This window comes from Convolutriloba macropyga, chromosome 6, assembly GCF_964194025.1.
Source record: "Convolutriloba macropyga chromosome 6, txConMacr16.3, whole genome shotgun sequence".
Classification (NCBI taxonomy): Eukaryota; Metazoa; Xenacoelomorpha; order Acoela; family Convolutidae; genus Convolutriloba; species Convolutriloba macropyga.
In genome coordinates, this window is record NC_134473.1 from 26,871,943 (window position 1) to 26,899,729 (window position 27,787).

General features: G+C 34.7%; 1 protein-coding gene across 1 annotated transcript in view; it reads right to left on the reverse strand.

Annotated features, from left to right (window-relative positions):
* The window catches only part of LOC142340899 (uncharacterized), a 40,799-nt gene extending 13,714 nt beyond the window's left edge, over positions 1-27,085 (reverse strand). The window contains exons 1-2 of the mRNA XM_075391671.1: positions 27,022-27,085; positions 26,100-26,255 (exon numbers count right to left, since the gene is read on the reverse strand). Coding sequence (XP_075247786.1) covers positions 26,100-26,255; positions 27,022-27,034 — 169 coding nt within the window. The 5' untranslated portion in view covers positions 27,035-27,085. The remainder of the gene's footprint in view (positions 1-26,099; positions 26,256-27,021) is intronic.
* Positions 27,086-27,787: the final 702 nt, after the last annotated feature.

Here is a 27,787-nt window from a genome sequence, read left to right on the forward strand (position 1 = left end):
GAAAAAGACGAACAAAAATTGACCACTCAAAAAACGTTCAAAAAAACGCATATTGTCCTACAAACAAAACATCAGTGACGAATATTATCAGTAGATATGTTATCTTTTGAAACACAGGAATTGAATGGGACCTCTCCTGGATGAAAATAAGTTGCAATTTGACGAAAAGAACAACAAAAACCGTAAAGTTTGAAAAATATTAGAAAATGTCGAGCATAAATTTTAACACTATTCACCACAAACTGACGGCTTTGGGTAACATCTTTCATTCAATCCTGAATTACAAGCTCATGAGACCTGTCAGCAATTTACTGCTACCTGAAGAACACAAACAGGCAAAAACAGCAAACTCAAGAAAAAAATGAGAAAAGTGTCAAAGGCAATAAAAAATAATCTATTCACTAAATAATTTTCTGTTATCAAATAGTTTTTTTAACAGCAATGGGATTCCTCTTTTTTATCAATATAACTTCAAAAAATCAACAAATAGGAACAAATACATTAGAACCACGCAGTTGTTGAGAAAAATCCCAGTATCAACGCCACTCAGTTCAATAGATTTCAATGGAAGCCAGTAAAAACGCAAAATTATGCCTCGATTGGATAAAAAGTATTTTTGCCATTCAAATTTCGTCAATAAGACCTTACAACAATTTATTGACTATGAAAACAACAACAAAGACAGGAAAAAAACCAAAAAATTCAGTAGAAAAAGCCAGAAGAAAATGTCGATGCAATTTAAATCAAAGGCTCTTCTCTGAAAACATTATCTATGATCCTTTTAACATCTTCCTTAAATCAACAGGAACTATCAGCAATAGGATACTGTGATAAGCTTTCAGAAGGATTCAAAAATAAGAAAAAGAACCCGAAATTTATGACAACTTGTGGCATTTAAATTTTAAAACTAAAAGGTAGAAGATAAAACCGCTAACCAGTTTAGATTTGGCTCCGGTAGAAAAAAGATTATGTCAATGCTGAGACTGACTACCAGTTCACGAAAAGTTTAGGATTAGTTAATGTTCAAAAAAAATATTCGAACAATTATTTCTATAGTCTAACAGCCGTTGAACTCAAAAGCTTTCAACGGAGGTCAACAACTATTGTAGTATTGCTAATTGGATAATTGCCGCCGCAATTACAGATACTAAAGAGATTAAAATTATTTAACCGTCGACTTTGTTAACACATTAGACTAAGTCTAAACTGACGGAATTTTAGGAGAGAGCTATGCTGCGTGAATATTTTTGAGTGAAAGAATACATTATTCATAGCCCAATACTGCTGTGTATTATTTAATACACTATAAAGGCTTCACTGCCGCTATTGATAAGCGTATTAAGTGAAGATTACTGAAGCTATCCAGGCCGCTCTTCACAGCAGCAAGTCTGAAACGAATATATGACTAAGACGAATACTAGTCGGCTCCACGAATGACCTAGGAAATTATTCGGAGCTAGTCATAGGTCTTGTGATTTATTAGTCGTGTTGACTCAATTATAAACACGCACAAGCCTAGAGCTTGCTGTTGAAGGAAATCAGAACAACACTCAACCAGCGCAAACTTAAGCCGCTTCATTTTCAACTGCTAATTTCTCTCTCTCTCTCTCTCTCTCTATCTCTCTCTCTTCCTATCCCTGCTCTAAGAGCGAAAGATCTACTCCTCCGCTAAGCGGGAATAACAGCAGCGATTGTAAGTCTGCTGATTTTATAGCAAAATAGAGTTAGAGTAATATTCGCATCCAGCAGTAAGATGGATTCAATTTCTTTATTAAGATTAAATACCCCACCATGTTTTCAAGTAGGATTTCCCCCAATTTGTGCTATATCTTTTCTATCTGTTTTCATAATTAATCTTTATATCTAATTAATTTTACTTCTAGAAAGTAACCCATAGATTTGGATATTAGCAAAGAACATTTTAAGCAATTAGTGAGACTTATTATAGCATTTAGTTAAGGTCGCGTAAATATTATTTGGTTTAGCTCTAGTGTGGTGATTAAGATCAAGCGAATAAAATCCCTACCACATCAGAGTTAAAACCTGGTGCGACGAGAAATAAAGAACGTCGGTTGCTCACACATTTAGGGACCCGGTGGACCTTTTGTGGCTAGTTTTCCAAACCAAAAACCCAGAGGTCACACAGGTTCTATGGTAGGGCCACATACCGCGCTATCCTAGTAACTGTGTGAGATGTTCTGAGATTCTGAAATTCTCAATTACGACCGACCAAAAGAGACGGGTTCTCCCCACAAATGAACAGTCCACTGATTTAGTAACTTTGAGCACCGGTTCTTTGCTTCTCAGACCCAAATTGTGACACTGTAGGTTGGTTTTTTAAGCGCACACGTGAGTACATAATTATGTATCATAGAAACACGTCTTTGTATTTCCCTCCCGCACAAAATTAGACAGGACCGATCACCTTAATTTTACTTTTAGACTAAATAAATGTGTTCAACTTAACCAAATCTTTAATACTGTTCGCATAACGAACTCTACTATGCCTCCTAGTCCTATATACGAAATCATACACCCATATTCGTTAAATTAGCTCTCATATATTGTCCGTAACTTAACTGTAGCGTTTCTTGAACTTCTTGAACATTTTAAACCTCTTAACGGATAATTTAAGAATTCCGCGCTTTTCGATACGGAAATCTTATGTATTCCGCGTTGTTCGACACGGAAATCTTAAAAATTCTGTACTTTCAATTTATTGTCTAAATTATCAAACTTATCTTCCTCCAAACCCATAGTACTGCGAAAACAAATTGACCCACATGCAAATAAGCCTAATTTAACGTTGTTCTACTTCAGTATACATGTATAGTTTATCTATTAGTGTCTCTCAAAGTTAATAACTCACTCTGATAGCTACAAATAACGTTGTATTAATTACCAAACGCACCAGCAATCACTATAACGCCTCGAATTAACCTCTGAATTTCTGAAATTTTGCTGTTTTAAGTTAAACAAAGTTGGTTTTATCAGGTTTTTAGCGTGATTTTGGTCTATTTTTTGCCTAAAATAACAGAAATTATTGAGATTATACACAATTTTTCACTAGAGTTGTCCAGAATAAAGTAAAAACTTTCAAATTTTATCAGATTTTTAAAAAATTAAGCCCCGTGTGGTACAGAAATTGTGTGTTTTTGCATAAATTCACCCCAGTTTTGAGAAAATAGTTGAATTTTGGTGCCAAATTTAACTATTTTTGACTAAAATAAGCCCAATTGGTCCCCCAAAGTTGCCAATTTAAGCTCATAAAGTGCTAAAATTAACAAATTTAGACCAAAATCTTTCAATTTTTACCTAAAAATTGCCCAAATTTAGGACCAAAGAGCCCTAATTTTCCTAAATTTGCCCATTTTTGACCAAAATATTCGAATTTTTACCAAAAAGTCATGCAAATTTATCGCTTTTAATCCAAAAATTGCCTAAATTTGAATAGAAATTGGGTAAATTTCGTAAATTTTAACAAAAATTTTTGCTCTTAAACACAAAATCGAAATTATTTCAACCCAAAACTATTAGATTTGACGCAAATTATTGACATATTAGCCCAAAATTGTCAAAAAAAATGTCAAATTTAGCCAAAATTTTCCCGATTTTGCCCTGGTTCATTAGGAAAACACCCGCTATTGGTAAAAGATTGTCAAAAATTACCAAAATTTTTCAAAATTATGCCCAAATTGATCTGGTAAATGATCAAAATTGACCAAAATTTGTCACTTTTTGCCCCAAATTTACCCAAAATTGTCCCAGGTAATCCAAAAATTGCCCGGAACTTGTGAAAAATTACCCAAATTGAACCACAAAAGCTGAAAAATATCTCATTTTGGATACAAATTAGCGGTACAAATCTCAAAATTGGTCTCAAAATTACAAATAATCTCTTGAAATTCGCCGATAATCATCAAGTATGAGTAAAAATCCGAACACACTGACAAAAAGTAGCCATTAAAAGCCTATCAGCGCCTGTTATAAGTTAATATACTAATAGAAATATAGTGTTTTAATCAAAATTAACCACCAAAACGGCAAACTTAAAAGAACAATCACGATCTTTTTGTGCAACCTTCCTAAGTAAACGTTCCCTATACTGTTACTTTGTGATATTTAAGTTTTTCCTTCGTTTTTCTGAACCATATATTCGATTGTACTTGTTGGGTTACGTATAGTTTTGCATATTCACTTCAACAAATTAATAGCTCAAAAATTTAGCAAAAAGTATATGGAATATCTAATAGGAGACAAACAAATAAGTATTAAGGATAACTCAGCAGACTGTCGAGTGCTCAAATACGTCACCGACGTTGAACAATCATACGTGACAATAGTCTACCGTTTTAAAAGAACAAAAACGGTCGGACAGGTAACCATATTTAAAACAATAACTACATCATTAGATTTATTGTTCAATAGACTTAATAAACGTGGCTCAATCATAGATTTACAATGTATGTACACTCAACCACAAGCTTCCAATAAATGAGTGAAAGTAACCAAAACCTGAAATTAGTACCCTTACCAGATAATAAACTCTATAAATTTGAAAAAGTTTCCATCTCTTCACCCACATTACCTAACTTTATTAGAGAAACAATCCAAAAAGAAAATGTTTATTGTGTCCTAATAAGAAAATCTGATAGCAATAACCAAATCATTTCCTATAAAGAGTATTTAGACCAATTTTAACAACAGCATTCTCTGAAAACAATCAGAAACCACAATTCTGTTAAGCAGGAAAATTTTTCTGGATAGAATATCGACTAACCGAAAATGGTTGCTATCAACGAATAAATAATTCTCTATAATTATTTAATCTCAAATATTTTTGTATAAAACAAAGTGGAAAACAAAACAAATATTCTTTTCTCTTTTTATTGTCCTATAACTTAGCTCATGGATATTAGTACAAAGCACCTAAAGGTAACCATTTTGTACGACGATAAAGTTGCGAAAGTTAAAAAGTACACACTGAATAACGATAAACAATCTCTGATTATTTATTAAAAGTTTGTTAACGATCCGCGCCTACATTGTTTTATAACATATGCAAGTTGTAATCCTGACTTTTACAAAACATTGAAAGCTTTGCACACGCCCAATAGTTACATTGATCTCTGGAACACTAATTTTTTTTTTAATTTTGTAACTAATACTGTCTAAAATTAAACATTTTAAAACAAAAGTTGAATTTAATGAGTATTGACGCAAACTTCTTGAATATTACTATCACACTTGGTCATTATACAGGCAAAGTTACTAGTTATCAAATAGATAAGCAAAAGCAATATATGTACATTTTCTTTAATTTCGATAACGTTCCAGGACTAGCTTGCTATATAACACATGCAAAAAACAACCCTAATTTCAACCAAAATTTAAAAGCTCATCGCACTCCAAAAAGTGTTTTTGAAATAGGACCATTTGTTTAAACAACTTGTCTAAGATTTTCTGAAATTTCATATTAGATTCTGATCTTTTCTTAGCTTCAATTTCTTTTGACTATACTTTTGTATTGTTTATTTTCGTTTATCTTCTCATAATAAAACTTAATAATAATTAAACAAAAACCTTAAATTAAAAATTGGCGAACATTGTAGCTTGTAGCATACCCAGACATTTTTCTTGAAAAATGTACAGGCTTAGACCCGAGTGAGGACGTAGCAGATTTTCCAAGTTTAAAAGAACGAAAAATCGAACTTTCGTTGGGAGTTAGACCAAGACCAGGAGACGCCCAAAATGGTTATGACGCACGTAGAAAAGCATTATTTGGCTCATCCCTAAGAGGACCAGCAGCCCAGTGGTTCGATTCCTTGCCCGCAGCGGAACCATGGGATGATGTTAGAACAGGTTTCTTAAATAGATTCACAGACGAGAGAGACAAGTACAGAAAACGAATTGAGGTAGAAAACATTCGTAGACAACAAGACGAATTAATCAAAAGCTAGGTACACAGACTAACAAAAGCAGTGGAAAAAGGATGGCCAGACCCATTCACAGATGCTCAAAGGCAAACTAAGTTTATGGAATTCTTTGTAAGAGGACTAACTCCTCCAGCACTAAAACAAAAAGCGCATCAATTTCTGATAGAAACACCTAATGCAACATGGGAACAACTTAGAAATCATGTTAGCACTAAAGACTTAAGTTTTGCAGTAAGTAGTGATTTCACAGGCACAGCTTCGAGCAGTGTAGATAACAAATTGGAGATAGATGGTGCAAAAGACCAGCTTCAAAAATTAGCCAGTTCAATGAAAAATAACAGAAATAGCGCAGCCTACAACTCAAATGAGCCTAGAAATAAACAAAACCACGCACGATTTTGCAAATTTTGCATAAAATCAGGTCACACAATAGCCTATTGCTATGCAAACAGACTTTAAGAACAAAACAGACAACAACCACAGCAAAGAGATAAGTTCAGAGATAACTAACAAAGCTACAGAGGACGTCGTCCACGAGAAGATAGTTATGATAGGAATCAGAACAGATACAGACAAGACTACAGACCAAGAAACAGTTACTACAACCAAGACAACCGCAGACAATACTCTCCTTATCCTAGATCCGAGAACAATAACTTCAGAAATCGCTCACACAGCTTTGAGAATCGAGATCGACGCTATAATAGCAGATCCCAACAATCGTAGACCACAGGACTATAGCAAATATTCAAGGGAACGACAATATGATCGAAACGATTCCCGAACAAGGTATCGTGAGTCGAACAGTCCAAGACAGGATTATAGAAGAAGTAACAGTTCTAATCAGAATTAGAGAGATAACTGTAGAGAACGTAACTCAAACAATTCAGAGTTCAATTCGGAGAGAATAAAGTTAATGGACTCTTTGTGAACAATCAGCAAAATGAAAAAATTTAAACCAGACGAGTCTCCGTACAAAAATAAAAAGACAAACATTTTTTTACTTGTACATTCACGCCGTCGGAGACAGTAATAAACATAACGGTTTCGAATCGCAGTTTCTAGTTGACACAGGAGCAACATGTTCCTTAATTAATTTTGATTTTCAACAAGAACCTAAGTCACTCATTGATGTTAAACTAATTGAGTCTAAGCAGAAAACAATTGCAGTCAACGGCGAAAGATTAAAATTGTTAGGCTACATTCATGTCCCCATCTCATTTGTCATTGAAGGCAAATACTACACAGATCTTAAAAAATGGGTTTTAAAGAAAAACGGTTGCGAATTAAACATCCTTGGAATGGATTTTTTGAATTTTGCCACAAAATCTATTGAGTTCACAACTCCAAAAATGAACTTGAAAATTTATCCAAACGTCTCAATCACGCTCTCAAAATATCAAACAAAAAGTTATCCTTTTGTAAGTAAATTTGAAAAAGTAGTGCTAAACAGACCTTTTGAGCTAGCATTAAAATCTAGTAGAGTTCTGACAATTACACCATCAAACCAACTTTTCAAACAAGAAACATCTTTCATAATTGACAATCGCCTTCAAGACAAAGGTATCTACACATATAATGTCTATTGCGTACGAAAAGAAAAAGAGCTATCAATAATGCTTAAAAACCCTGGTGATCGTAAAGTAACAATAGATAAAGGTTCAATAGGAAGAAATTTTTCAGAAAACACAAAAATACACACTGATTGATAATTTCGCGTTCTTATATGTCTTAAGAGAAACTGAAACAGATTTCAATCACATATTTTATGTAACTGAGAAAACTAAAAAACCAATTCACACTTTAGAAAATCCGAAAATAGAAAATACAGATATTAGAAAAATATGAAAAACGCTCAGAAAAAGATTCAAGAAAAAGAATTTGCAGACCACCATGAACTAGAAACAGATTTTAGTCAAGATCTAAAAGACTTAAAACCAAAAGCAACAATAGAAGTTGAAATTCGACCACAACAAATACCACTAGAAAAACTGGAATTGTTTAGTAAATCAGACCGTGAGTTTCTCAACAAAATTGATTTCAGTCAATCAGATGTTATCGAGGCACAATTACTAGATCTAACGAAACTTCTTGCCAGAGACAAGGACGTCTATTCTCAACACAAGTATGACAATGGAAAAATAAAGCAAAATTTCACGTAAATCTTCTACCAAATTGAACCTTGACTAAGCAAAGACCATCGCGAGTACCTTTGCACCATCAGGAAAAACTTGAAATTTTGCTAGAACAGCTCTGTAAAGCTGGAATAATTCGAGAAATGGGAGACGACACCGAAATGGGATCGTCATTTATTAATCCAGTAATCATCCTTCCTAAGGGAAACATAGTGAAACTAGTAATCGACTCCAGATATCTAAATTCAATAACAGACCTAAGTAAATGCTCAAGGCCTCTAGAGCCAATAGGTTCTTTATTGACTACACTGAACGGAAATTACTTCATTACAAGTGATTTATGCTCGGCATATAATCAAGTTCCTCTAACGGAGGAAACAAAACAATTAACAAGTAACGGAGGAAACATAACAATTAACAAGAAACACAACAATGACAATCCATTTTGCACCCCTAATAAAATCTAGACACGCCGTAACTTACATTGACGACACAATCATGCAAGCTCAGACAGCTGACGAAATGTACTCAATAATGAAAAAGTATCACCTTTTGCTACGCAAAGCAGGACTGAAAGCTCAGCCTGAGAAAACAAAATTCTTTTTGCGCAAAGTACAATTCTTAGGACATGTAGTAGGGAAAGACGGAATTCAACCAGTAAAGAAAAGGGTTGAAGATCTAAAAGCCTTAAAAACACCTGAGAATAAGCGAGATGTAATGCGGGTCCTATGTTGTTTAGGATTTTACAGCATGAACATAAAAAATCAGCATATAGACAGTAAGCCGTTTTACGATCTCATAAAAACTGAAACCACATTTCAATGGACAGATGAACACGAAAAGTTTTTCAGAGAAATAAACGATCGTATAAGTGAAGATACAGTCTTAGCAATTCCAGACACAAGATACCCCTTCCATGTTCATGTAGATGCATCATCAATTGGTGTTGGTTCAATCTTAGTCCAAGAATTTCCTACCGGAAAACGAATAGTTTCATTTAATTCTCGAGTTTTTACAAAAGATGAGCAAAAAATGAGTACAACAGCTAGAGAACTTTGTGGTGTAATTTCTGCTCTAAAAATTTCTTACATAATAGGTTCCCCACATCCAGTGTATCTCTACACAGACCACAAGCCCCTAATGAATCTTTGGGGACATAGAGGAAAATTATCCCATCAATTCTTCCGCTATCAACTTGTTATTTCACAATTCCAAAACTAGAGAACAATCTGGACAGAAGGAAAAAACCTAGCTTTTCCAGACATTCTAAGTAGAAACGTCTCAATAAAAGACTTAGACAAATATCAACTGAAACCCAAAAAAGATTCCGAAAGACATTAAATTTTACGACAAGTCAGGCAACGAAGAAAAATACTTCGTGATGCAAGACAATGAAAAGGGACAGAAAAACGATTGCTACCCAATTCTGAAACAAACCTTTCAAGGAGTTTAACAATTTTTTCAGACAGCCTATAAACCCATTGATCGAATTTGTTCAACTTCCGACATCTCAGAATCCTTCTTGAAAGGTAATGCAATAAACCATTATCGTGACAAGTGCCCATTAAAAGATCCAATTTTACGCGAAGAAGACGACAGTGAAAACTACTACGTTGATTTGTCTTTGGAATTTGATAATAATTTAGAAAAAGAAAAAGAGCAATTTGAAAAATTTTCTACAACAGAAGACGAGTTTTTGCCAAATTCTGTTGATTTGTCAGATTTCGAGATAGATGACATGAGTCTTGAGCAAGAAGTCGAAGCAAGCAAAGCAACTTTTGATACAATAGCAAGTGTTCGACTAGCAAAACCAATTTGTGAGAATAACGAAATTTCAGATGGAAAAGAACTCATTGCGAAATTATCTAGTTTTGCTAAAGATATTGACTTGAACAAAACAGCAATCAGCCAGAAACAATTCAAAGACCCAGTTATCCAAACTGTCAGACAGCTTTTTGAATCCGGTAACAAAGTTGAGAAAATTTCGACAATCAAAGGCCATGAAAGCATACTTGAACGACTCCGAAAATCTTTGCCTAATTGGAAACATTTTATGTATTAAACAACCAACTGAAGACCCAAATATTCATAACATCAAAATATGCGCACCATTATCCCTCTTCCTAAAAATTTTGAATTAGCTCACCAAGATTCACTTTCCGGACACTCTGGGAAAGATAAAACATTGTCAAGCATAAAACGCTTTTTCTACAGACCAGTTTTATATAAATGAGTTTCTCACTTGATAGCCAATCGTTTAGAATGTCAAAAAATAAACAAAAACGCAAAGACTTAAACGAAGCATCACTTAAAAAATGGACAGAAACTGTACCTTTCCCCTTTCACAGGGTCCATATAGACAACAAAGGTCCAATAAATCCACCCTCGAACGGAAATAAACATTGCTTAGTAGTAATTGATTCCTTTTCTCGTTACATTCAAGTTTACCCAGTTTCATCAACATCAGCAAGTGAAACAATATCAGCATTTGAGAAATTTTTTCTTACTTTCGGTATCCCACAAAAACTTGCGTATGATAAAGGATCAGCCTTTATGAACGCAGAGTTCACAAGTTGGACTCATGAACTTGGAATAACGCATGCTCCTAGAACAGCATATTCTCCCTGGACCAACGGAAAAGTTCAGATCTAAAACAAACACCTTGGCACACATTTCCTAATCTTTTTTGAACAAGCCAATCGAAATTGCAGTGACTTAGCACCAAAGTTTGCGTTTGCTCATAACACAACAGCAAACACTAGTACAGGATTAACACCCTACGAAATTGTTTTTGGCCAAAAGCCCCAAATTCCGCTTTCTCTGAAATTAGGATTATTAAGGTCTTCCGACTTAACTTGTCATTCAGAAATTTGCAAAGACTTACCACTCCACAAACATTCAGAATAAAATAGCAAGAACGATCAGATAGATAAACTGCTAAAGCCGAAATTAAGTAGTTCATTACTTGCTCGTGAAAATCAATTCAAACAAATTTACAAAACTGCATACAATAGAAGCCTTGAAGTTAACTCAAAAGTACATCAAAACAGAAACAAACATAAACTAGGTAAGCCTTTAGTTAGGCGTAGAACAGCTAGTTTTGATGGAAACTAATTCCTTCGAAGACGGCAAATCCAAAAAGTTACGTGAACTAAGATCAAGACCATATGAAGTAACAAAAAAATTGACAAATGTAAGTTACGAAATAGAACTTGTTTCAAACAAAAACGTCAAAAAAGTATCTCCTAGAAGTCACCTAATTGAGTACTTCCCTATCGAAAACGCAATTTCAGAATTAGTTGTGGATTATGGTTCAAGGAATTAAAACTTCCAACCATTCTACAAAAATTTAATGAATAAACAACTCGAAAAACTTAATAAGCCAGTTGATAAATTTTCTTTTCAACAACCCTTCACTGAAATTGAATTTTTCCCAGTAAACAATTTTACAAGTAATACGGATAATATACAAAATGAAAATCAACATGAGAAAACTCTTGAAGATAACAATACCACAATAACAAAACCAGACTCAGGATTTCAGGAAGGTTTTTCAACTACTTATGTAGATAACACACAAACACCTGATAACCGTAGTAGTAGTAAAACTAGAAGTTCTACCCCACATCCCGAAACACGTATTCGTTTTGCAGATCCACCTGACATTAGAGTCAGCCTTGTTAGAAGCCAACCCCGTGTACAATCACCCGAAGCAAACCCAACTCCTTCGGATGATCAACGTTCATCTCGAATCGATCGTCGGATTTCGGGACGATTGAAAAAACTTACTACTCGCTATCAAGCGGGGTTTACTTAAATCTTATCTTATATCTTTACTTCAAAGGTTCGAATCATCGGAAAATTAATTTCTGAGACCTTTTCTTTTACTTCTTCCAAACTCAATCTTAGCTTTCAGACACTACAAAAACCAAAAACTCTGTCAATCATTAATAAAATAAAGTTATTATGAAAAACAATAACTTCCTTTGTAAATCTTTAACTATTTTGATTGTCTTTATTGTTGTATCTTTTTGTAGACCCTCAGTTAGGAATGAGTTGGATGACATTTCCCCTACATTAAAAGTTGTTCATTATGACTGTTCAAAAATGAAAGAAAGCAAAATGTATGCTTTAAATCAAGTAGCTCAATGCAACATTAAACCAGAAAATATTAAAGTTGCACCCGCAACGGTGACACTGTATCAAAGATCATACAGAACACAAGTAGAGGCAGTGATGTGTCGAGTAAAATCGCAAGCCTTAAGATGCCACTGTGGCTTTTTACCGCACTCTTCTTTAGCATACGACCAAATTTCTCTTACAATTGACGTAATAGTAACACCAGAGAATTGCAGACTTGCAAACAAAACAGGAAAAATTGCAATAACAGAGTACGATAGAACTTATAAATTAGACATTTCAAATGAAGTTCTAAAACACCAATACACACACGGTGGTCTGAATGAGGACGACCACCTAGAAGATAACACAGATTGATCTTCGTCAGGATAAGTAAAACTTTTTTACTTTGAAACACAAATGCAAAGAGCTGACCTTGAAGTTGATCAGGAAACAAAATCAGTTTTTACCCCGTTAGGATTAAAGCTTCCATGCGAACTTAAGGAAGGAGGTTGTGAAACAACATCACTAGACGCCTTCGCTTATTCATGGGATGTGCCAGAAAATTGCATTGTTACAAAAAGTTTTCACTCAAAATTGATAAATTTCACAAACGAACCTGATCCACCAGAATACTATATCATAAGCACACACGACATGCAAAATGACGTTTATCGTTTGCAAAACAACATGAAAATAGACCACACGCGAGACATAAAACTGAGGATAAATAATGAAAGAAATTATATTTGTGGAAAGCCTAATCCTTTGTTTATTACAAACTTTGATGATTTATTTGTTTATTTTACAGGCGGATTTGATATGAATACGGGAAAAATCGTAATTTCAAAAAATAATGTTAATTATTACAAAATGCAAGTCGGCACCGACAACAAAATAAGGGTGAACGGTTTTTACGAGACACCTAAAAACGAGCTAGCTGGTAGCCATCATTTTGGAAATCATAGACAAGTTTTCGAAAACGTTGGAAAAGACACTATCGATTATGATGCTCACATGAGTATGAAAACTAATTTCATGATGTATAAGGTCTATCGTGATTTGGAAAAGTCTGACTTCCTTATTTTACAAAATATGTGCGAGCTCAGACGCACTCAAATCCAAATGATCAATGCATTGTCTTACGAAAACAATAGATTGGCTGGATACATGTTAACCGGAAATCGCTCAATGTTCTTAGAAATTGAAGGTGTTATAGGTTTTCTATATCCGTGTCCAAAGAAAATTTCACCGCTTAAAGTACTTGATCGCTGTTACGACCGTATTCCGATCTTTTACGACGGAAAAACTATGTTTGTTAATCCTATTACGCGCCAAACATTTCCATTTGCAAATGAAATTGTACAGATACTTTCAAAAATTTGTTTCAACTTGATTTAGATAATGATAATTCTTGGTATCAGTTGATGCCGGCGCCAGTTCCTTTTAAACCGCCCGCTGTTTTTGCTCCAAAAAAAATTGGTTATATTCAAAAAATCCCAGATGATTCTCGTCGTGCAGGTATTTACACTGTAAACCAATTGACAGATTTTTGGAGAACAGTTTTGCACAAATCTGCATCTAATTCAGTTTTGAAAAAAAATTTCTCGAACAGTTCTTCAAAACGCACACATAGACAATAGTCAACGCGATATCTATCGCGCCGCAGGCCTCAATAATCGATTATATTTAGACTCAATGTTGTCACCATCTTTTTTCCTTGATCACTTTAAGAGTACTTTTGGAGAAATTGGCTATTACGTAGAAAGAGCCGGAATTTTGTTTGCATGTTTCATGTTAATCAAATTTTTGATCGACGTTGTAATTTTTATTTTAAGAGCTTTCGAGATACAAAAACTGTCGAAAAACACTATTGGTTTTTGGAAAACATTACTAGGAGCCTCGTACAATTTGTTTCTACTTTCCATTGTAACATCAATATATCAAACACGTAAGGATGACGAAAACTCTGATAACAATACCAACAATGAAACAAACAGAAGTCGATACCTCAAGCATACACCAGATAATAACATCTATCACGACAACAGTCAAATAGAATTGTCACCACTCACTGCCCCTGAAGTAGTATCACCTCCTATGCCAGAAATACCACATTTTTACCCTAAAGTTCCTACTGATCAAGAATCAAATGCAATTGCTCCACCATAATTCAGTCACCCAATTTGTCCTTTTATACTTAATTAATCACACTTAATCAACTCTTAATCAAGCCTAACCTAACTGTTTCAGCATTATGATCTAAGATGCAAAAATTTGATGATCTTTTTATATCTGAGTATCATAAAGGTTTATTTCTTAAGTTTCACGAAATTCATGGACATATATATATATATATATATATATATATATATATATATATATATATATAATATATATATATATATATATATAAATATATATATAACTCTTTTATACCTGCTTATGAAAATTTAGTGCATTTGAAAGTTAGCGCACCCAAATTTTCTGACTTAGTAGACATACCAATTTATTCAGACCACGAAAAATTTTATACCTTTAAGGAATTTTTACTTGATTGTGAATATGGTCTACTCAATTTAAGAAGCAACATCCACTTTCTTTTATCAAATGATGCAGCTCGATCTTCAAAAGTCTTTGCGGGAACTGATTATCTTATTTGCTATTTTATACGTTTTAACTAATTTGGCCTTATTTCTTAAACATTTCAGAGAACCAAACGTATTCACAGTACATTGCAAACACTTCGAGATCCATCAGCACGAGAATAACGTTTTGGAATGTACTTTTACTACGAAGGCAGTTTATTAAGACCTTATCAAATTAATCAATCTTTTACTATCCATTTTCCCTATCAAGTAACCCCCACCTTAGAAGTTTTGTTTGATTTGTTGACTCTTGGGACGAAGGTTCGGTAACAATACCAGCTTTTTCCCCCTATTGGAACTTTTTTTTGATGCTCTAAGAGCTAAATTTAAACCTGATTCCCATTGATATTTCCAACTTTTGATGATAAACATACAGAACAGATCCTTACCCTTAATTGAATAACAAAATATACAATATCATTGGATTATCCCCCACCCATAATTCCTTCATAATTTACATTCGACAACCCAATAACATTTTAAACCACAATATAAATTTGAAAATTAACCACCCCCAAATACTTGAAATTGCCCTGTTCCTATCTTTTTATTCTAACGCCGAACTAACAATTAAGTACCCTATTCTTTTATTTTGATCATGTTTTTCTTATTAAATAAAGAATTAGTTGAAATTTGTAGTTTCGAAAAAACATTCGAAACAGAACCCTCCCTCCAAGCTTTCATTTTAGTACACTTGAAGGAAGTCGAATCCCCAGAACAATCAACCCTCTCAGTTTACCCCTCTTCAAGTTATTGGAACTATTTCCTTTTTTTACTCGCAAATCACGCCAAATGTGCCAAAAATATCTGCACAGAAAATAATAAATTAATAAAAAATGATAATCCATTTAAACCAACATCCGGTCAGAATAACTGACATTAAACGTTTCTTCGTAGAAACAGATAATTACACCTCCCCTTCCCTAGACATTTTTTATATAAATATCGACACCCAAGAAAAATTAATTAAAACACTTACTCCTCTATCACCCCACTGGAACTTCTTTATAAAAATTGAAAAATCCCTTCAGTTAAAATTAAGTAAAAATAAGTCCCCCAGCCAACATCGACAACGAAACAATTTATCCTATTCGCGACTTTTAAAATGGGAAATTGTTTATCCTTCAGAATAGTATTTCCCCTCCAGAACTCATCACGCCCCCTATTGTCGAATACCGTGATGAATGTCCCATTTGTTTAAGAATTACTTCCTGTTGGAAAAAATTGCACCCTTCCGACGGAGACCAACCACCCCATTTAGTTTGCACCGATTGCAGAATTAACCTATTCCGACACTCTTCCCAACCAAATTGCCGCCTCTGCCTCCGCCACATTTATACATTATCCCTTAGTTTTTATTACCGATGTTTTTGCTGCAATCAAATAAAGAAGTGTCACCTCCTTCACCCACCCTCACATAAAATATCACCAGAACCTTGGACATTTTGTGTGTAATCCCTGTGCCCAAGAGAAACATAATTGCCCAATTTGTTTGAAAGCGATCAACCCCCACGACGTTTGGTCGGAAAGTTCTTAAACAATGCATCCCATTTACGTCCCAATCCTTATTCTTCTCCCATTTATAATCATCCTCTCTGTTGGCCTCTTCATAGAGGTCCTCCTCTTTGTCCTCATCTAACGACCCTTCATCATAAGCAGGTATATACTGCAACACAAAAGCAGTTATACACAGCTGCGCAGGTCGTCGCACGGAGGGGAGCCACGAGGTCCGAAACCCAATTTTAGTCAGTTAAATCTGACACAATCTGATTCACAGCTTCCAAAAAAAATAATTTTTTGGTTTATAGGATATTCCGATTTTAAAACGGAGATTGTTTTCCAAATTTCAATTCCTTCAAATTTTTCTTTTCTTTCTTTCAACCCCGGTGGGAGTTTCGCAAAATTGACTCTGCACAATAAGTGTGATTGTATTCCTGTACTCTAAGAGTATGATTTTGTTGGAACTTTAAAAAGCACGATTGTTTTCTTTTCAGCACAGCTAGATTTCGTTTTAACCTTTCTTTGTAAGTGTATTTTTATTTGTTTGACAAGATGTCGAAAAGATCCTACCAGAACACAACCCCCACACTGCCAGAGGACCAGTATGACCCCTTGACCAACTGGATGGCAGATCTTCCACCATTAACAAAGAAACATAGAGCGATCCACCCGCGTCAACGTGGCCACTTCCACAAACAACAACAACAACGCAACAACAACACCGACAACAACATCAGCCCCAGCAGCATCAACGACTTTCAGTTGATTAGAAAAGCAAACCCCTTCAAGCACCTCCGCAGCCTCTTCACAATACCATAGATGACGGACTTCCCAAAGGAAAAGATTTTCCGTTGAAAGAAGTAAAGCTAGAACACCAACGGTTGAGAGAGATGCTTCCTTTGGATAATAATCCAAGATACGTTAAATCTCTGGATTATTCTCTCACCCCCGACTACAAGCAATGGTGTCTGTCAGAGGAAACAGTGATCAAGAACAAAGTTACCAGCCAGACGATCGCTGTTCCCACCGATACCCTGCCGGTGATCCCTGATTTTTCGTTGGTGCCAACAATGAACCTGTGGAAAATTCGCTCCCAAAATTCCAACGAAAGATCATATGAAGTCGACCACAAGACGCTAAGCTGCAGGACCCACGTCCCCTTCACAAACCTCACAGTCTTCCCCGAAAACAACACAAACACGGCAGAAACTATTTCCACCACGGACTTAGTGGTTGAAAACTCCACCTTCCGCAGAAAACTCTGGGAGTCGGAGAACGCATTGACAGACCTCCATAGCCAGCTGAGCTCTCTCCAAATTTCAGCGAAAACAACTGATGACGAGAAAGAAATTAGTTGTTTGCTCAAAAACTCTGGAAATTAGAGACTATCAGTTGAAGACTCTAATCAGAAAGTCAAATGACCTCATAGAAGCAAATCAAAAACTTGCAAAGGAACTGAAAGAGTTAAGATTTATAAAGAACTATTAACCTTACAATCATGTATATATTCCTTGTAATGTAAACTTTTTTCACCTCCTGAATATTCATTCGAAAACTCATTTTCGTCTTCGTTTTACCTTTAACCACCTAACTTTTTCGCTATCACTTTGTGTATGCGCCTCAGTAAATCTCCTATTTAAAAGCCACTAATTTTGTTGCACAGTATCATGACTGCCTATTAATCTTAATAATACTAACTTTTGTTGTAAACTTCTATAACGAGAGTATATCCTAGTATTGCTACCCTTTGATCTCAAACTGTTTCGTAAAGCTTATTAGTTCATAACTGGTGTATTAATCAGTCTCTTTCTGTAAACTAATGTTGTAATCTTTCCAACCGAGTAACTTTTGTCTGTTTCATCAATCAACCTTTTAACTCTTTTGTAAAGAGGTGATCACTGTTCACTTATTACCCTAAATGGAAACTTTTAACGTGTTTTTATCTTAATGTGTTGCTGTTTAATTTGCAACTCTATTATTGATTCTTTAATAATCTAAATGTAAACTTTATACGATAGAGCACAATTTTTCTCTTCTTTAAACCGGGGTGAGCTGTAGTATTGCTAATTGGATAATTGCCGCCGCAATTACCGATACTACAGAGAGTATAATTATTTAACCGTCCACTTTGTGAACAGATCAGACTTAGTCTAAACTGACGGAATATTAAGAGAGAGCTATGCTGCGTGAAATGCTTTGAGTGAAAGAATACATTATTCATAGACAAAACTGCTGTGTATTATTTAATACACTATATACGCTGGCGGCTGATTCACTGCCACTATTGATACGCGTATTAAGTGAAGAATACTAAAGCTATCCAGGCCGCTCTTCACAGCAGCAAGTCTGAAACGAATATATGACTAAAGACGAATACTAGTCGGCTCCACGAATGACCCAGGAATTGATTCGGAGCTAGCCATAGGTCTTGTGATTTTTTAGTCGTGTTGATTCAATTATAAACACGCACGAGCCTAGAGCTTGCTGCTGAAGGAAATCAAAACATCACTCAACCAGCGCAAACTTAAGCCGCTTCATTTTCAACTGATAATTTCACTCTCTCTCTCTCTCTCTCTCTCTCTCTCTTCCTATTTCTGCTCTAAGAGCGAAACTTCTACTCCTCCGCTAAGCGGGAATAACAGCAGCGATGGTAAGTCTGCCGATCTTATAGCAAAATAGAGTTAGAGCAATATTCGCATCCAGCAGTACGATGGATTTAATTTCTTGATTAAGATTAAATAACCCACCATATTTTCAAGTAGGATTTCCCCCAATTTGTGCTATATCTTTTCTATCTGTTTTCATAATTAATCTTTATATCTAATCAATTTTCTTTCTAGCAAGTAACCCAGAGATTTCGATATTAGTAAAGAACATTTTAAGCAATTAATGAGACTTATTATAGCATTTAGTTAAGGTCGCGTAAATAATATTTGGTTTAGCTCTAGTGTGGTGATTAAGATCAAGCGAATAAAATCCTTACCACATCAGCGTTAAAATTACGCTCATATACTACCCATTGGGAGTAGAGATATTTTTGTCATGCATAAATATTCAATAAGACATCACAATATTTCTTATGACTATGATAACAACAAGAAAAACAGGCGAAATACAAAATTCAGTAGAAAAGTGCGAAGAGAAAGTGTCGCAGCCAATTAAACCAGAAGGTTTTCTCTGAAACCTTTATCTTTCATTCACTGCATCTCTTCGCTAAGCCAATGGCAGCTATCAGTATTCGGATAATGTGATAATAGTTTAAAAATAACCAATAATACGAAAATATCCGAAAATTTTTGGAGTATTTTTGAAATCTGGTGTCACTGAAGTCATATAACCAATAGTTACATGATAAAATCACTAGCCAGAATAAATTTGGTTGCACTAGGAAGGATAAGACCGATGTTATCCCTGAGACTGACTTACAGTTCACGATAATAAATTTATGATTGGTTATTGTTCAAAAAAAATTTTCGAATAATTATCTTTAAAGTCTTAACAGCCATTAGCGGTCCGCTCAAAGCACTAGATACGTTCATCTAATGGTCAATACGGAACATATTGCACTGTTAGTCATTGAGTCCATGCTATAGGACTCCAAAAAATTATCAACATCTCAGAAAGAAATTCAAATTTTCATTTAAAATTACGAAAACCCAAGTCGAAGCCAAAAAAACATGAGTATTTTCTTGAAAACGAGTTTTCTTGTTCTTTTGTCTTCATTTTACTGTAAAGGAGGTTTGTTATTAACGAAACTTTGATGTGAAAAGTGACTAGTCTCTAGTGGACTTAAATAAGCAAAAAAACATAGCAAAGTTTTAAAAAAAAGGGCTCTCAAAAAGAATTCGAACTTTTTTTCATAGTGAACTTCCCTATGAGACACGAACCAGTCTTTTTATCGCCTTTAGTTTTTTAGGAACACAAAAATGGTTCATCTTTTTGCCTAAAATTTAATTTTCAAATGCTCTTTTTCTGTAAACTAATGTTGTAATCTTTCCAACCGAGTAACTTTTGTCTGTTTCATCAATCAACCTTTTAACTCTTTTGTAAAGAGGTGATCACTGTTCACTTATTACCCTAAATGGAAACTTTTAACGTGTTTTTATCTTAATGTGTTGCTGTTTAATTTGCAACTCTATTATTGATTCTTTAATAATCTAAATGTAAACTTTATACGATAGAGCACAATTTTTCTCTTCTTTAAACCGGGGTGAGCTGTAGTATTGCTAATTGGATAATTGCCGCCGCAATTACCGATACTACAGAGAGTATAATTATTTAACCGTCCACTTTGTGAACACATCAGACTTAGTCTAAACTGACGGAATATTAAGAGAGAGCTATGCTGCGTGAAATGCTTTGAGTGAAAGAATACATTATTCATAGACAATACTGCTGTGTATTATTTAATACACTATATACGCTGGCGGCTGATTCACTGCCACTATTGATACGCGTATTAAGTGAAGAATACTGAAGCTATCCAGGCCGCTCTTCACAGCAGCAAGTCTGAAACGAATATATGACTAAAGACGAATACTAGTCGGCTCCACGAATGACCCAGGAATTGATTCGGAGCTAGCCATAGGTCTTGTGATTTTTTAGTCGTGTTGATTCAATTATAAACACGCACGAGCCTAGAGCTTGCTGCTGAAGGAAATCAGAACATCACTCAACCAGCGCAAACTTAAGCCGCTTCATTTTCAACTGATAATTTCACTCTCTCTCTCTCTCTCTCTCTCTCTCTCTCTCTTCCTATTTCTGCTCTAAGAGCGAAACTTCTACTCCTCCGCTAAGCGGGAATAACAGCAGCGATTGTAAGTCTGCCGATCTTATAGCAAAATAGAGTTAGAGCAATATTCGCATCCAGCAGTACGATGGATTTAATTTCTTGATTAAGATTAAATAACCCACCATATTTTCAAGTAGGATTTCCCCCAATTTGTGCTATATCTTTTCTATCTGTTTTCATAATTAATCTTTATATCTAATCAATTTTCTTTCTAGCAAGTAACCCAGAGATTTCGATATTAGTAAAGAACATTTTAAGCAATTAATGAGACTTATTATAGCATTTAGTTAAGGTCGCGTAAATAATATTTGGTTTAGCTCTAGTGTGGTGATTAAGATCAAGCGAATAAAATCCTTACCACATCAGCGTTAAAATTACGCTCATATACTACCCATTGGGAGTAGAGATATTTTTGTCATGCATAAATATTCAATAAGACATCACAATATTTCTTATGACTATGATAACAACAAGAAAAACAGGCGAAATACAAAATTCAGTAGAAAAGTGCGAAGAGAAAGTGTCGCAGCCAATTAAACCAGAAGGTTTTCTCTGAAACCTTTATCTTTCATTCACTGCATCTCTTCGCTAAGCCAATGGCAGCTATCAGTATTCGGATAATGTGATAATAGTTTAAAAATAACCAATAATACGAAAATATCCGAAAATTTTTGGAGTATTTTTGAAATCTGGTGTCACTGAAGTCATATAAACAATAGTTACATGATAAAATCACTAGCCAGAATAAATTTGGTTGCACTAGGAAGGATAAGACCAATGTTATCCCTGAGACTGACTTACAGTTCACGATAATAAATTTATGATTGGTTATTGTTCAATAAAAATTTTCGAATAATTATCTTTAAAGTCTTAACAGCCATTAGCGGTCCGCTCAAAGCACTAGATACGTTCATCAAATGGTCAATACGGAACATATTGCACTGTTAGTCATTGAGTCCATGCTATAGGACTCCAAAAAATTATCAACATCTCAGAAAGAAATTCAAATTTTCATTTAAAATTACGAAAACCCAAGTCGAAGCCAAAAAAACATGAGTATTTTCTTGAAAACGAGTTTTCTTGTTCTTTTGTCTTCATTTTACTGTAAAGGAGGTTTGTTATTAACGAAACTTTGATGTGAAAAGTGACTAGTCTCTAGTGGACTTAAATAAGCAAAAAAAACATAGCAAAGTTTTAAAAAAAAGGGCTCTCAAAAAGAATTCGAACTTTTTTTCATAGTGAACTTCCCTATGAGACACGAACCAGTCTTTTTATCGCCTTTAGTTTTTAGGAACACAAAAATGGTTCATCTTTTTGCCTAAAATTTAATTTTCAAATGCTCTTTTTCTGGAAAATATCTTAATTTGAAGAAAAATTACAATAAAAGTGAACAAATGTCCGTGTTCCCACAAAATTTCAATCCCCGATAATTCCTCGAAAATACCGAAAATCTGAAAAATCTTTTTATTTTTGAGTTCTACGCAGGACCAGTTTTTTAATGATACCACTCATATTTCTCTACGATGAATATATCGATCGGCCAAAATTGACTGAACAAAAAAAACCCATTTAAGTATATAGTTCCTCCCCCCAAAAGTGGGATCGGAACAAAAATGGCTTATAAAACTTTGCCTCCATTTTTCTCCTAATTTCGTAGATTAGTGTCAGCAATGAAAAATGCTTCGTCTTTCTACAGAACTCAAATCCAATCTTTTTTGTGGTTTTACGTCTTAAATTATGGTTTTCTTGCTTTGATACTACCAGATTTAAAAATTTCTTTTCCTTTTTAGGTATTAGCCCATTTTTCACATTTTTGTAAATTTGTCACATTGTCACGGTATTGACAGTTCATATATCACATGAATGGCGTTCAAAATAGAACACAATTGATAATATTATAATCCTTAAAGATATAGATTAAGGTTTTAACGGCTTCGACACTACTTTCTCGAAGAAGTTAATAGAAATTTTTAACTTTTTACTTTGTCTTTTCAGTCGTATGAAATTTTCATTACAATGACACTGTTTCATTGGCCTTTCATGGAAAAATAAATGAGCCGATATTCCGATATTAGTAGATAGCTGATGTCTTTCATCACTTTGAAAAAAAATGTTTTCCAATAAAAACACGTTTTAAATACACATTTTTGTTCCTTCTTTTTCTGTTTCTTAACTACTCATGTTAATTACCGGCCAAAAATGACATTATTGTTGTCAAGGGAAGCTGTCAAAAAAGATTGGTGTCGCAAAATTTAATGCTTTTAACGAATTTGTTAGGACTTTACTGACTTGGACACGGGTTTTCCACAAAAAATGTAAATTAATTGTTGACTTTTAGTCGTTTTGACGTTCTTTTTGCAGACGTAAGACATATCCTGGAAAATTGCACGTCTCAAGGGCTTCCCTTGGAAGGATAGATGAACCTACCTAATCATTTCATTTTGTAATTCATTTCACTTTCATTCATCTCTTTGGAAATAAATTTTTTTCGAAAACAAGTATTAATTAATTTTGCCTTTTTTTGTCTAATTTTTACCTAGTTTCATTAATGAGAGGTCACATAATACCTTATCAGTGTTCGCCGAAGCTGAAATCAGCTATATTTTTTGGGCCAAAGTATGGCTTTACGGCTTCGAAAGCCCTACGGAACCCAAAAGAAAGCCGTTTTCTGATAAGTTTTGAATGATTTTTTGCTGGTGTCTATTTGATGTTCTTTTTGTAACCGCAAAAAAATTGAATACGGACAGTAGTTCTTAATTCCTTTTATAGAGGCATTGAGAATCGTAAACCTGTGGGACATTTTATTTGATTTCATATGTCTTTCATTACTTTGAAACTAATTGTTTTTTTTAATAAAAGCAAATTTTTCAACTTGTTATTACTGATTTTAACTGTTTTTGTTCTTTTTTGTCCAATTGTTACCAAGCCTTATTATTGGTTTGTCCCATATCTTTTACAGGTTATTTTATTTAGCTTCAGTTTTATCTGACACTATTTTGACTTTGCTATTAAGTTTTTTTTTCAGAACGGACATAAATATTTGATGTAATTAATGTTGGTTGTTGTTGTTGTTTGATTTCGGTATTGGTCTTGGCCCGCCTTCTTAATATTGGCATACCTCATCATTCTAATGCATCATTTTTTACCCCCCTGAAGTATTCGCTTTGGAGGCTATCTTTTCATTCATACACCAATCTTTTTTATAGCTGCAAAGCTGTAAGCTGAGCGGAGTTGTATTGCGGTGCTCTTGATTTTTTTTTGTTTCGTCGTCTGCCGCTCTGTTTCGTTTTACATTTGTTCACACATCAAAGCTGAAAAAGTCACATTTTCTGAATTTCTTCTTCTCACTAACAGTGTTTGCGCGCGTGACGTCATTTCTCAATCTCTCTAGAAAAACGTGAATTACCTGACTCAATAAAATGACTTTAGCACTTCAAAACTTAAGTTTAATTTCAATTAGTTTAATGTCAAAGGAACTCATATGTGCAGTAAAGCTCCATAATAAAAGTTTTCTGCGGAATGAAATTCAACGAGCTTTATCTATTTATCGCTGAACATTTTTTTACATAGCTTTTTGAGCGGCGTCGACTTTTTTTTCAATTTAGCTCTGTATCGGTTTCATCTGTTTTATACGGCACGCAAATCTATTATTTCGCAACTATTCCGGTAATCTAACGGCTATGTTTAAAAAAATTGAATTTTTGGGTTTTATCTGTTCCTCGTATGGTAGACAATTAGGCCAAAATTGTGGATGAGCGGGGTCGGAACCTTATGTGCGATCGCACATTACCGAGCCTCCTTGTTGCTTTTTATTTGCGTAATTGCGTATTTGCGTAATTGCTAATTGTATTTGTAAAGAATAGTTACAAGATAACATAGTAAAGAACATTAATCAGCAGCTTCAGAATTGAAATCCAAAGGTAGGAAGGAAAATGCTACTAACTTTTCTATTGCTGAATTTCGGAGGAAACTCTTTAGTGTAAAAATTTATATAGGAAAATAAGCTTGACCTAGATTCTGTGAAATACAACAAGATGCTGTCGTGTAGAGGATAAATGTTCCTCACGTCAATTTGCTCCTACTATCTGAATCTTTATACATGAAACCGGAGTTGAGATGTCTTGAAACTCTCAAGAACCAATATCTTTAGGAGTTTCAATATATTGCTAAAATTAGTGAGGCATCTTACACGCGTTTGAAGTCAGATTGCAAGCTCTGGTCTAATATTCCATATTGCTGAGATTAGCTATTTAAAAAAAGAGTTCATAATCATTTCTGGGTTGAGAGCATATCAGTTTGTTGTCACCAGGAGGCTGGTGGCAGAGAAAATCAGCGCTCAATCAGTCCAGAGACTTTCTGTTTTTTCGGATAGCCAGTACTCTGTTCATGTCACAAGCATTTAATTTTACTTCTATTCCGGTCTAATTGACGTAATTGTCTTGGTTAACAGATACTGTAACCGTGGGCAACAGTGATGATATAACGTGACCTCTATGGTGGTGAGCGTGGAGACTAGATACGTACCATTGTTGTCCACGCGTGCTCAAAACAGGCATCGTGAACAAATGTAACAGATATTTCCAATTTTGAATCAAATCTGAACTACTCCCGAACTACTATTTCTCCTTCTGTTTTCCTTTAATGTTGTCCACAAATGCTTACAACTTTAATCTTAAATCTGAAACTTGAGTCAATTGAATCAATCAAAAGCACCGCTTGTTATGCAAAGATTTTTTAAACAATACATTGATTTAAATTGACATTTTGAGGGGTTCTTGCCGACACTTCGCTTCTCCTGGTTCTAGTTTTACAGGTAAATAATGTAAAATATTTGCGGTGATTATTGAGTGGGGAGCGCTTCTCACAAGTTTTATCACCTTTCTTGCAAATCTTACATATTTTAGCAAATTTCATTGTTGATACTCGACCCAGGTGCTTCATTGAACGGGGTAAAGTGACATTCACTTACTTTGTATTCCGATGCAAATAATGAGGCCAACCATGTACTCTGTGTTTTCTTTCCGACATCGTTTGCAGCAGAGAGCAATTCCAAACAATGTTATGGCTGGAATACTCCACACAAAAGCTAACATATGGCACGCACATAGACCTTTATACCAGCCCTCTGAAATGCATAAAAATTGCGCAATCAAACGGAAAAGCAAAAGGAAACAAAATTTGTGTTTCAACTTGGGCCTCCATAAACCCGACTCCAAGTCCTAATCAGGACTTGGCGTGTCAAAATCCAACTCTTGTGAGTCTGGCAGGTCTTGGCCAAGACTTGGGTAAAACTTGCAAGTACATTCTCGAGTCAAAACCATCATTTCAAAAATTTTTGACTGAAATTTTCGAAAAGGCAGAATTTATATAACTTACATAACTTAAATTAGATCAAATAACTTATATCAAATCTCAATAAGACATGTTTGCCAGACAAATCTTCTGAGGTCTTATTTGTTGTATTTTCCTGTTGTGTTGCCCTCCTGTACGTGTTCTCTGAACCCAGATAGAAATCATGAGATGACCACACAGCAATTTTATTTATGGGATATAAATCAAATTGTTGAAGCAGTTTTTAAAATAAAAAACAAGGAACATTATTTTGGGTCTGCATTTTACTATGAAAACCCAGGAGAAATAGAAAGAGAGAGAGAGAGAGAGAGAGAGAGAGAGAGAGAGAGAGAGAGAGAGAGACTCTATCGTAAAATGGACTCTATCGACCCATACGCGCTGTAATAAATAAAACAACCCGCTTGTGGGAAGTTATTTAACATAGATAACAATTGCTAGGCTCAAATGGCGCACGGGTTTGAAGAGGAATAGATCTGAACACTTATTGAGAATTTCAAGACAGAGATCAGACAAAGAAAAAAAATCGAAGTTCATCTTACGTGCCCCCGACATGTTCGAGTATGGATCTTTACAATTCTCTTTGGGCACACCATCTGGACTGAAATGGAGAACAGCCTGGACCCCGTGTTGAGAAAATGCGACAAAATTGACGCAAGGGGCGTCGTTTTTTGCCGATCTTGTCGGTTTTTTATATAGGAACTTCGATTATCGTTATTTTTGTTGGCATCCGCGGTATTTGATGTAAGAAGTGTCGAGTATCGTCAGAATCAATTTGATTTAAACAGAAAAGAAATCTTTTTTGTAAGATTTTTAGAACGGCAATCGATGATTCTCACGTGTTCGACTATGGAGTTTTGCGAGCGGAATCAACGTGTTAGTAACTGAGTCAAAAAGATTCATTTCTCAAAGATGAGAAAACAACAGAAAGATATTTTACAGTAGGTATTGGAGAATTACAGTAGAGATCTGATTAATACATCAAGACGGTGATTTGATTTTGGGGATGGAAAAGGACTCAAAATTCAGCTGTAGAAAGAACCATTATCAACGCGAAAAAGTAATAACCAATAGGGTAGCAAGGAATAACCAATATGGATTGCATCTGCAAAACTCTAAGGAATCAGTCGCAAGGGAAACCAAATATCAAAAGCATATGCATTTTTCTAAAAGAACACTAACGCGTCTGGTGGTATCAAAATCATTTAATACATGCTTCGAAGCTTTCACATCAATTAATCTAACTCAAATAATTAGTGCCTATAATCATCAGTTTGAACCAAGTATTGGTTCACATTACCATATCTT